Here is an 11176-nt window from a genome sequence, read left to right on the forward strand (position 1 = left end):
TGAGCTTAGCATTCAGGAGAGAAGAGACAGACTGAATCGTCCCTTTTTTGTAAGGGGTAGAGGGTGAATCCCACTGCTCCGGGCTCCACCTGCCCGCAGTGGCGGGGTATATGTGGGAAAGTGATGGGTTCTGTGCGTGTGTCCTCAGGATGCTGGTAGCCGCCATCCAGTCAGCAGGGCTGACAGAGATGCTCAACCGGGAAGGGGTCTACACAGTCTTTGCTCCCACCGATGAGGCCTTCCAAGCCATGCCGCCAGGAGAACTGAACAAACTCTTGGGTAAAGACCAACTTATGTACATTGATCGGCTTTTCTAAAGTAGCTGTATCAGTCAGGGTCCCAGCAAGAAAGAGTTGGCACGTTACGAAGGGTTTGACTGAAAGAAATTCAATGAGAGGCTACTGGCAGAATTGTGGACAGGATTAAGGATCTAGCGAAGGGTGATGGCACCCAGGGACTAACAACCATGGCAGGCTTGGGGGTGGGGGGCGGGCAGGACAGGAGAGCTGTATGAGGGGCACAGGACAGTGGCCAGAGTCACAGTATAGCTGCTGTCAGAACCACTACGTGCCTCAGGCCACGCCCCCCCACGCCCACTGTTGCCAGGCCTCCTGTCAGCTGGTTACAGGAGGGGGAAGGAGGGAGCCCGGGAGACACATTTCATAGCAGTCAGCTTTCCGGGCACCAAACAAGGCAGAGACGAGCAGAAAGGACTGCAGGGTGGGTAACTACCAGGCCAGTCATCAAGACATGGCCTCCCCCTTGGGACCTGTGAGAAAAGTGATAATGAAGCCTTTTAACTGCATCACACCTCCCTCGGGATGAAAGCTTGACTGAGGAGCTACTCACAGCCCTAAGAAATGTAGCTGAGGATGTTTGAGGAGAAACCTAGTTAGTGGTCAAGAGCTTGTGCTCCCGGACTACCTGAAAGCAAGTTCAAATCCTGACTCTGGTATTTACTAGCTGGGTGACCTCTGGCAAGTTGCTTAACCTCTCTGAGCCTCAGTCTCCCCATTAGAAAAATGAGGGAGGGAAGCGTTCCTTGTTGTGAGGATTAAGTGAGGTACCCCCACATGTTGGGCATACAGTAATGGCTATGGTGGTGGGGAAGTAGGACAGGGTGCAGTGTTGAGTTGCATGCCCGGAAGAGACACTTCCACCCATCGCAGAGAAGGGGGCCTGCGGAGGAAGGACCTTGGCCAAACCTTCAGGCCCACATAGTCCAACCTCCCTTCCTGCTCTGGAACAGAATAGGAAGTTCAGGTTGCAGGCAGCTGTGAGCTGAATTTGTGTCCTGTTTAATTTTCTTTATTGCTAAACGAATGTCCGTGTAGCTGATGCTGACGTTTGTTCCTGAGAAGAGGGGAGAAGTGCATTCTGAACATAAACCTTCCACCTTCTCTCTGTCCAGCAAGAATGAAGTATTCCCCGGTGGCCTGAGCCTGCTCGGCTTCCGGCTCATTTTCAGCTGTGTGGGGGCAGAGGAGGGGCGAGGGCAAAGCTTCCCAAACACGCCCTCCCTCAGGCCCATGGGCAGGACTGGACCCCAGCACTCCTGGGGGATGGAGGGCCAGCCAGGTGTTAGCAGTGAATCCGGGTGTTAGGACCCTGCACCTCGGGGGCTGGCAGTGTCTCCTTGGAAGGGAAGTTCATGCCAGCTGTCTATGTTTGGAAATCAGTTGGTACCGGTGGCTCCATCGCACGGCACTGATGTGGATGTGTCGATAACCGAGCTAACTCTCCAAAATGCTTTAAAACTTTCTCCTTTCTCAGTTCCAAGATGCTGGAAATAACCATCCATAAGCCCTGGGGAAATCCAGCCATTTGGCTGGTAATGTGAGCATCAGTGGCAGCCTTGATAGAGATGAGAGAGCAGCTGGCAGCTTGAAGAATTGCCTCCCACACTTAATTTGGGGAAATGCCTGTGCACCTTTATGAGCAATCTTGCTTCCCCAGTTGGTGGAGAAGCTGATGTGGGCTGGAAGGAATGCTGGGGCGTGAGGAGGAGAGATGCTGTGTCGGGAATCCCCCCTTGGCCCTGACCTCATCGGCTCCACAGCTCCTCCAGATTGCAGCTGTTGACTCTTTTAAGTTCTCCCTTCAGGAAATAGCCATCTCAGAATATGCGTTCTGAGAGCAGAATGTGTAAATATTTCACTACTGTGTTATAGCCATCGGGAGCCACGCTGATGATGAAATGTCCCAGATGCCGGTGCTGGAAAGGTCCCTGGCTTTCCAAGCAAATATTTAGCTCATGGGAACATGAGTCATGCTCACAGAGGAGTATGGATTAACTCCTTCTCAGCAGCAAGACAGCATGTGCTTTAACCCGGGAGCCCACCGACTACCAGGGAGATGCCTGGCCACAGACATGTCTTGTTCCCTGATCACTAGTGGTGGGACAGTGGGCTGAGCACACAGTGGTGTTCAGTGAGTGTCATTAGCCAGGCAGGAGTTCTCCATCTCAGGAGTGGCCGTTTGTATCTTCTCCTCTGCCCCTTTCTTCACCTCACCAATTACCAAACCTTGGGATTAACTCCGTTTTCTTTCCCACAAACCTGCAGGCAACGCCAAGGAGCTTGCCAGCATCCTGAAATACCACATTGGTGATGAAATCCTGGTTAGCGGAGGCATCGAGGCCCTGGTGCGGCTGAAGTCCCTCCAGGGCGACAAGCTGGAAGTCAGCTCAGTGAGTGTGTCTGAAAATCGAAAAGCTGGCTGTGCCCTCCACCAGGGTTCCAGGCACATCTCACCCTGGAATGGCATGAGACACACACACCGTCTTTAAGATATATCTTGAACCTCTGTGTACATTTTGTCAAAAGAAAATAGAAAAGGGTCTTAAGGGAAATCAAATGAGACTGTGGTTAGGCATGAACAAGAGCTTCCACATTTGCAGGGGAATAAGGCCTCTGATTGGCATCTGGGAGAGGGTCTGAGATCTTCCTTCCCTTAAGGAGATGATAGGCAATTACTTTTATGCCTTGAGAGATGGATCTCCAACCCACACCTTCCCCCAAGTCCAGGGCTCACTGATTTGTGCCATGAGCCAGACCATCCCAGAAGGCTTTCCTTCTGATGCTTGATCTGTGAGCCTTCCCTTGTTCTGCACGTTGATAAACATTCCACTTTGGAGCTGCCACTGAGCCCCTGTGGAGGGACCACTCTTCCAGTGTGCAGCTGGCTCAGCCTCTGCTCCCTGCTCTCTCCTGACGGCCAGCCATCCCTTTGCTCATCGGTTTCCCTCCAGAGCATGGGAAGGCATGTAGGGAGGAAGGGATGACTTGTTTGACTTATGCCGGTCACCTGAGACTCTCTCAGCTCTTAGATTTGGGTGTCAGGTCCTGCCTGTCACAGGCTTCAGTTCCCCCTTTGACCCCTTGGGTCTGATATGTGGGTCGCTCAGGAAAGCCAAAGATAGATTTATCCTGGTGCGCTTCCTGTGAGAAAATCCTAAGTAGGGCATCAGGGAGGAGTGGAAAGCGCCCTTTTACCCAGAACGGGAGGCCTAGCTTCTGTGCCCATCCATCCCACCAACTGAGCTTAAAGGAGGCTCTTGGCCTGTCTCGAGTCTCATTTTCCTCTTCTGTTAAGTGAGGCAGTAAAATCTGCCTCCTCCCCATACACTGCCGTGAGGGAGAAGTGGGAACACAGAAGAGCATTTTGTAAATTATAACGGGCTGAGTCACACAAGGGATTGGAATGACTCCACCAGACCAAAGGTCTGTAGCCGGCAGGGACTGTTCCTTTCACCAGAGTGTCCCCAACACTTAGCACAGGATCTGGCATCTAGAAGTGCTCAGTAAACATTTGCTGAATGAATGAGATAAGTATGCTCTACGTTCAACAACTGGTGCCTCTTTTTCTCCCAGAAAAATAATGTAGTGAGTGTCAACAAGGAGCCTGTTGCTGAAGCTGACATCATGGCCACCAATGGCGTGATCTATGCCATCTCCAGTGTCCTGCAGCCTCCAGGTAAGGCCCCATTCTCACTCAGTTTGTAGCTGGGCCCTTCTCTAGCAGTTGGTGTTCAATAGATATGATAGAAAAACTCTCCTAAGCAAATATAGGAATAAGGTGCCACATGCAAAGTGAGTCTTCATGAGCGCATCACTGTGGCTAATTGAAAGCTAATTAGAACTGTTGTTTCCATGACGTTATACCAAGTAACACAAGGACAGACTTCTCTTTGCTGAATTGCCTGGCTGTCTTAGCCCGTTCAGACACAGCCCAGTTGTTTGTTACAGGCAGATAGATGCTATGAGCGTGGTTCTTGCAGCATCGCGCCCCATGGCAGCTCTCTTTACCTCCAGCAAAGCTGAACTTGAGCCCAGCCTCCGTCCTCACTTGTGCATTCACCTTTCTCTGTGCTCTCTCCCCACAACCAAATTCTGTCATGCCTTATGAAAGTTATAAGGGGAAAATTCATTAGAAAATGTGAGCCAGAGAGCCCAACAGTGCCCCTCAGTCATGGCTGTTAGGAATGACATGCTAATAGTTTCTCTCACCAAAGCTGCCTTTTCTTTCATCCCCAGCCAACAGACCTCAGGAACGAGGGGACGAACTTGCAGACTCTGCACTTGAAATTTTCAAACAGGCGTCAGCATTTTCCAGGGTAAGATGCCTGCTAGGTTCGCCCCTGGTCTGAGCAGCCTTGGTCTTCTTCTTGGGACCATGGAGGGGCTCTCCAGATCCCCTCTCTCCCGTGGCTGCTGCCCCAGGACTCTCTAGAAACTTTTCCCTCTCTCATTGGGACATCCTTCGCTCTGGCCTATGTGGAGTTCAGGGAAAAGAACCCAGGCAGCCCCTGCTTCCTTTGTGGGCAAAAGCCTAGGCCTTCACACCGAGGCCTCTGAGCCTCTGTCCGGGGGCCACTGCCGGTGAGAACAGACAGCTCCAGGATCCAGCTCTCCAAGGATTTACCTGATGGCCGCCTGGCCTGCCCTGAGCCTGGCCCTTTTAGTGACTCTTCTGTTTTCCATGACATGGCCCCTCTCCGGTGATCCTGGGGCTTCCTGGACTGTGGTTTGGGTTCTGGATACAGGACCAGCTCTGTGTGTGGAGCCTCCCTTCCTTGCCTTAGCCCCACCCCCTCTCTGGACCTCTCTGACTCTCGATGTGCTCCTCCTCATCCTGCTTCCAACCTTGCCCAGGGGGCCTGGAGCCCTGCTCAGGTTGCTTTGCTACTTCAGGTCAGGTGAAGCTCCTTGGGAACGTGGGTTACCTAACAGGTTTTGCACCTCAAGAGAAGAGTCTGCAGCAAGTAGTCCTTAACCCAGAGGCCTGCTGCTGGAATGTGTCACTTTCCTTCTGGAAGAAGGTGCTAGTGCCCCTCAGGAAGGGGCCTTGGCCCTGAGCTCCTACTCCTGAGCACCACCCCCTGTGCAGCCCCAGCTCCCCAAGCTTTAGGCTGTGGTCTCGGTGGAAGCCCAGCTGAGGAAGGTTCACCTCAGGCTCCACTTGGCAGGAGTTTGCACATCACTTAGGACTGCTGAGGCCAACGGAGGAGCTCCCAGGGCCCCACAGTCCCACGTCCCCCTTCCTCTTCCTCATCCCCAGCACTTGTTCCGAGCAGGGGTGGCAATGAGTGAAGCCACTGCCGTGAGCAGGTGCAGGTATATCCTTCACTAGAAACCCTGACACCTTGTGTTTTTTGTGTGTTTTTTTTTCAGGCTGCCCACACCTCTGTGAAACTAGGTAAGTCTGGTCTGGGTATGGAGATCCCATTGACTTGCTTGGGCCTTACCCCCAAGCAGGCCATACCTACCATCTGCTTTCTATGGGGCAGTAGAGCAAGCCTGGCCCTCGGGGTCAGACACAGAACACTCAGTTCCCTTCTCTATAAGATGGAGATAATAAGAATGCCCACCTTTTAGGGCTGATGTAAATGTTTGGCTTTAGGAGCCTGGAGATACTGCACAGGGGCTTGGCAGGAGCCTGTGGTGAGGACGTGGTCCAAGCTGAGAGATGTAGAAAATCCGAGTTCAGAACCTCAGTAAGACAGGAGGTGTCACACACCACGGAGCACCTGCTGTGTGCAGGAGAGTATGGCAGAAGCCCTAGACCAGCGGTTCTCAACCTCTGGGTCGCGACCCCTTTGCCGGTCGAACGACCCTTTCACAGGGGTCGCCTAAGACCATCCTGCATATCAGATATTTACATTATGATTCATAACAGTAGCAACATTACAGTTATGAAGTAGCAACGAAAATAATTTTATGGTTGGGTCACCACATGAGGAACTGTATTTAAAGGGCCAGAAGGTTGAGCACCACTGCTAGACAGACATGGGGAAGTTCACATCCTTCTCACCTTTCAAACTTCTCTCTTTCAGCCCCTGTCTACCAGCGGTTATTAGAGAGGATGAAGCATTAATGCAAAGGACCACGGGAAGAATGCAGCTCCTTGCCAATTTCTCTCAGTTTGCCAAAGAGACTGATTGTTTTTGAAACCAAATATCACACTTCAATGTACATGGGCCGCACCATAATGAGATCTGAGCCTTGGGTGGGTTGGGGGAGGAGGGAGAGAGATGTCGTTTCAATTTTTGTTCTCTCTGCACATGGCTGTTAACCCGCTACATGGAGAGACCTGGATGTCACTGCCTGACATTCACCCCCAGAAAGGACCTGTCCCAAACGTGGAATTTCCTGCCTTTGCCCACTGCTGCGGAAAAGGGGCCCGAAGTTTGTGGAGCTCCCAAAACATGCATCAAGCAACCCAGCCTCAAGGGGGAGTCCTGGCACGGTTTCTGTAAAGCTCTTTCACAGCTGGGGGAATGGCGTCATTATAAGCTATGAGTTGAACTGCTCTGTCAAACATGTCTCGAGTCTACATGTGGCTTGGACACTCCCGTGTGGCCCCGTCCAGGTAGATCAGAGAGGGTGGGCAGAGCACGCAGAGCCCAGGATTTCCCAGGTTTGGCAGAGCCATGGTGTGTTTGTAATAATAAAACCAAAGACACATGCCTGTGTGGATGGGGACTGTGCTGGCTGGGTGTTCACCCGGGAGGGCTCTGTGCCTCGGGGCTGTGATGCACCTTCACACCGACAATGCACCCAGGAGCATCGCAGCACGGAGCCCTGAACCGAGGATGGTCTGGGGTTTGAACCTCAGTCTCTGTTGAACTTGTGTTCATATCAGTTTCCACCAACCTTTGAGTTTCCTGTCACTTTACCAGCACTTCTCTCCTTGGCCTGAAGCGTCTGTGTTTCCTTAGAGCGGTGTGACCCTGTGAAATGGTTGCCTGTATGGAGATGAGGTGACTGAGGCTCAGGAGAGGGAGGCCTTTGGGAACACAGAAAATGGTCCAGCGGGGACTGGAACCCAAGCCTCCTGACTCCCTGAGGCCGCCATTAGACAAGCAAGCAAGATCAGGTTTTCCAGGTCAGACACCCGGTGCCAATAACATTCCAGTCCCCTCCCCTGAGCCTTCTGTGTTGTCCATCTTTTCTTTAAAATATATTTTATTGATTTTTTACAGAGAGGAAGGGAGAGGGATAGAGAGTTAGAAACATCGATGAGATTGATCAGCTGCCTCCTGCACACCCCCCACTGGGGATGTGCCCGCAACCAAGGTACATGCCTTTGACCGGAATCGAACCCGGGATCCTTCAGTCCTCAGGCTGACGCTCCATCCACTGAGCCAAACCGATTAGGGCTGTGTTGTTCATCTTAAAACGTTACTGGCGCCGAGAGGCTGGTGTGGCCTGAGGTCCATCACTTCACCTCTTAGTGCCTCTGTTTCCTCATCTGTAACGGAAATGACCGTCACATCTACTTCATAGGTCCATCGTGAGGGTGAAAAAGATGATACTTACATGCTTGGCACAGCCTTAGGTGTCCTTGCTCTCATCGTGCTGAGACTGCTCAGAATCAGGGCGGCTGACAGCCTTTTTTGTGTCTTTTCCCAAAGGCAGCCCACTTTCTTTAAAAAAAAAAAAAAAAAAGACAGTCTGCCCGCCCACACTTCACTCGGCCAGCAGGCGGAGCTCATTTCACTTAATGGACAACCCGACCCAAGGATGGTGCTGTCCGCAGCGCCTCTGCTGGTCAGTCCTATGCTGGGAACAGGAGGGCGGAGCAGACAACCCTCCCTTACAGACATTACCTGTCATCCAATCAAGGCATCCATTCATTCCACAGCTAGGGAATCCTTCTTCAGCTAACAGCGCTACCACCTGTGTATCCACGTGGGCTCGGAGGGACAGCCCTGGCTCTGCGCAGATAATAAGTCTGAGGGAGTGAGGGTGGGGGGTGAAACACAGGAGCTCCCAGAGTGAGATGAGAGGAGCTGAAGGAGCTAACCCGGTAAGTGGTTGGGCTTGGGGGAGGAGGGCTCAGGAGAGGGTGTCCTGGGAGGTGAGGTTCAGTCTTCTGAGTGCGCCTGCTCCCTCACTTTCCCACAGCTCTGCCTGCTCACCCGGCCAGGCCAGTGTGCTCCGCTCTATCTCACTTTAAGCTTCCAAAATGCACACACCTGGACTTTATTAAAACATCAGAACCCCAGGAATAACATTTAAAATAAAAATCACAGGATTCCTTAAAATTCTCCTTCATCTGTTGCTTCGACCTCTGCCTTGGTCCCTCACAGCCTCCCCAACAAGAGGGCTACACTTTATTCTCTCAGCTCTCCCTGGAGAGACCTCCCGTGACTGCCACTGCCCTGCCTTTTCCCAGCCAAAGAGGATCAAGTTCTCATTTGGGGGTCCTGAACAGCACACATCCCCCACCCCCGTGTTTTCTCTGGAGACTCAGTATTAGGTGCTGCCACCTGGAGATGGATTCCTAGGGTTAAGGGGTCAGCCACTGGCTGCTTCTGGGGGTGGATAATTGCAGGAGGGAGGTGTGTGCCTGCCCTGAGCCCCCAGTCTGTCAGAGCCCTGCCTGCTGAGCCCCAACCAGGAGAAAGGGCTCTGATTGGTCCCTTCTCTCTCTGCTGTCACTCTGGAGCTACCAAGCCTCTGGGGTGTAGAGAGGACTGCAAGGACCCTCAGCACTGGGTTCCACAGATCTAGGCTGGGGTGGGCCTTCCCAGCCTAGAATCCACACAGGAGGCAGGGGCTGTCTACACCTGGCCTCCTTAGCCAACCAACAGGCCAGCTCAAGTATGGGAGCAGAGGACAGGCTGTTGTGTCGGGCTATGAACCTAAATGCATGATCCTTTCTATTCCTGACATTAGTCCTGTGAAGTGGCTGAGTGCTAGCAGCACCTTCATTTTACTGCTGTGGAAATGGAAGCTTAAAGAGAGAAAGCAGTTTGCCTAGTCACAGAATAGGAAGAGCTGAAAGGCAGTCCAGACCTATGTGAGTCCGGACTCTATACTCTTACCCCGTCTGCCCTTCTGCTCCACCACACAGGGTCCATTGAGGAAGAGCCCAGGCAGCCCCAGGCAAGTAGGACATGAGTGCAGGGTAGACAGAAAGGACTTGAAAACCCCACCCCTCCTGAGAAGCCCAAGCCAGCCTGGGCTCTGCTTGCACAGCCCTAGACCATAACTTATTTACATGCTCCTGGGGGGGGGGGGCGGGGTTAGGAGAGGGGCCCACAACAGCCATGGGCACCCAGCCACACCCATGTCAGGAAAGAAGAGAAGGGACAGGGATTCTCACGCAGAGGAAAATACCTCTGTGCCTGAAACCGTAATTCAGTGTCATGCTCTGAGAGGCGCTGCCCGGAATATTGTGCTCAGAATTTTTCCAAAGCCAAGAGAGCGAGCCATGGAATGAGGGATGGGCCCAATGTCTTATCCAGGGAAGTCAAATGAAGTCATATGGGGCCATCTTGGCCATCCCTGCCTGGTGACAAAGGAAAGACGTTCATCCCATGGGGTCCCTTGGCCAATGCCCGATGCAGGTAGTTCAGAGAATAAGTGGTGGGTCAGTGGGAGTGTGTGACTACCCCCTACACACACACACACACACACACACACACACACACACACACGCACGCTCATTCTTCCACAGGCCTACCACACAGGGTCCAAGACAGCTTCATGTTCACCCCAGCAGCTGCTTTGTCCCCAAGTTTGCCATCAGTGGGAGAGCCCATGGAGCTCTCACTGAAACTTGGAGGATGACGAGGCTGGGGAAGAGAATTTGGGGTAAGTGCTACAGAGATTTGTGTGACTAGAGTGGAGAGTGGAGAAAATTCCTCTGGTGAGCCATCTGGGAGCCAGACAATACCAGGCCCTGTAGGTTGTGGTAAGAATTTTAGATAATTCTTAAAACAATGAGAAGCTACTGGAGGGTTTTAGTTGACGGAGAGAAATGGGTGAAAATATACATTTTAATAATATTTAAGTGTACCTTAAGTTCAGTGGCATTAAGTACATTCATTTGTGCAACAAATCTCCAGGATTCTTTGCACGTTTCGACACTGAAACTATCCATTAAATGCCAACTCTTCATTTTCCCCCTCCCCCAGCCCCTGGGAACCACTGTTTGCCTTTCTGTCACCATGAACTTTACTCTTCTAGTACTTCATATAAACGGACTCATACAGTTTGTCCTTTTGTGATTTTCTGACTTATTTCACTTAGAATGCTTTCAAGGTTCATCCATGTTGTAGTATGTGTCACAATTTTCTTCATTTTTAAGGTTGACTAATATTACATTGTGTATATACTACATTTCATTTATCCATTTATTTATCAACGAACAGTGGATTGCTTCCACCTTCAAAGCTGTTGTGAATCATGCTGCTATGAATGTGGGTGTTCAAGTCCCTGCTTTCAATTCTTTTGGGTATATACCCAGAAGAGGAATTGCTGGATCACATGGTAATTCTATTTTTAATTTTTTTGAGGAACCTGCCATACTGTTTTTCAGAGTGGCTGCACCATTTACATTTCTACCAGCATTGTACAAGGGTTCCAATTTCTCCACATCCTCATCAACAGTTGCTATTTTTGTTTTTGATTATAGCCATTTATTTGAAGTGATGTCTCATTGGGGTTTTGCTTTCATTTTGTTCCCTAATGACTAGTGAGGTTAAGCATCTTTTCATGTGCTTATCAGCCATTTATATATCTTCTTTGAATAAATACATAAATATTCAAATCCTTTCCCCATTTTTGTATTGGCTTGTTTGCTTTTTTGTTGAATTTTAGGAGTTCTTTATATATTCTGGCTACTAATCCCTCATAAAATGTATGATTTACAACTTGTTTCTTGC

General features: G+C 51.0%; 1 protein-coding gene across 1 annotated transcript in view; it reads left to right on the forward strand.

Annotated features, from left to right (window-relative positions):
* Positions 1–7931, forward strand: part of TGFBI (transforming growth factor beta induced) — a 33750-nt gene extending 25819 nt beyond the window's left edge. The window contains exons 12-17 of the mRNA XM_081092291.1: positions 149–279; positions 2565–2689; positions 3873–3975; positions 4536–4615; positions 5673–5697; positions 6335–7931. Of these exons, the coding sequence (XP_080948417.1) occupies positions 149–279; positions 2565–2689; positions 3873–3975; positions 4536–4615; positions 5673–5697; positions 6335–6375 (505 nt within the window). The 3' untranslated portion in view covers positions 6376–7931. The remainder of the gene's footprint in view (positions 1–148; positions 280–2564; positions 2690–3872; positions 3976–4535; positions 4616–5672; positions 5698–6334) is intronic.
* The last annotated feature ends 3245 nt before the right edge of the window (positions 7932–11176 follow it).

This window comes from Myotis nattereri (assembly GCF_964212035.1).
Source record: "Myotis nattereri genome assembly, chromosome: 5".
Classification (NCBI taxonomy): Eukaryota; Metazoa; Chordata; class Mammalia; order Chiroptera; family Vespertilionidae; genus Myotis; species Myotis nattereri.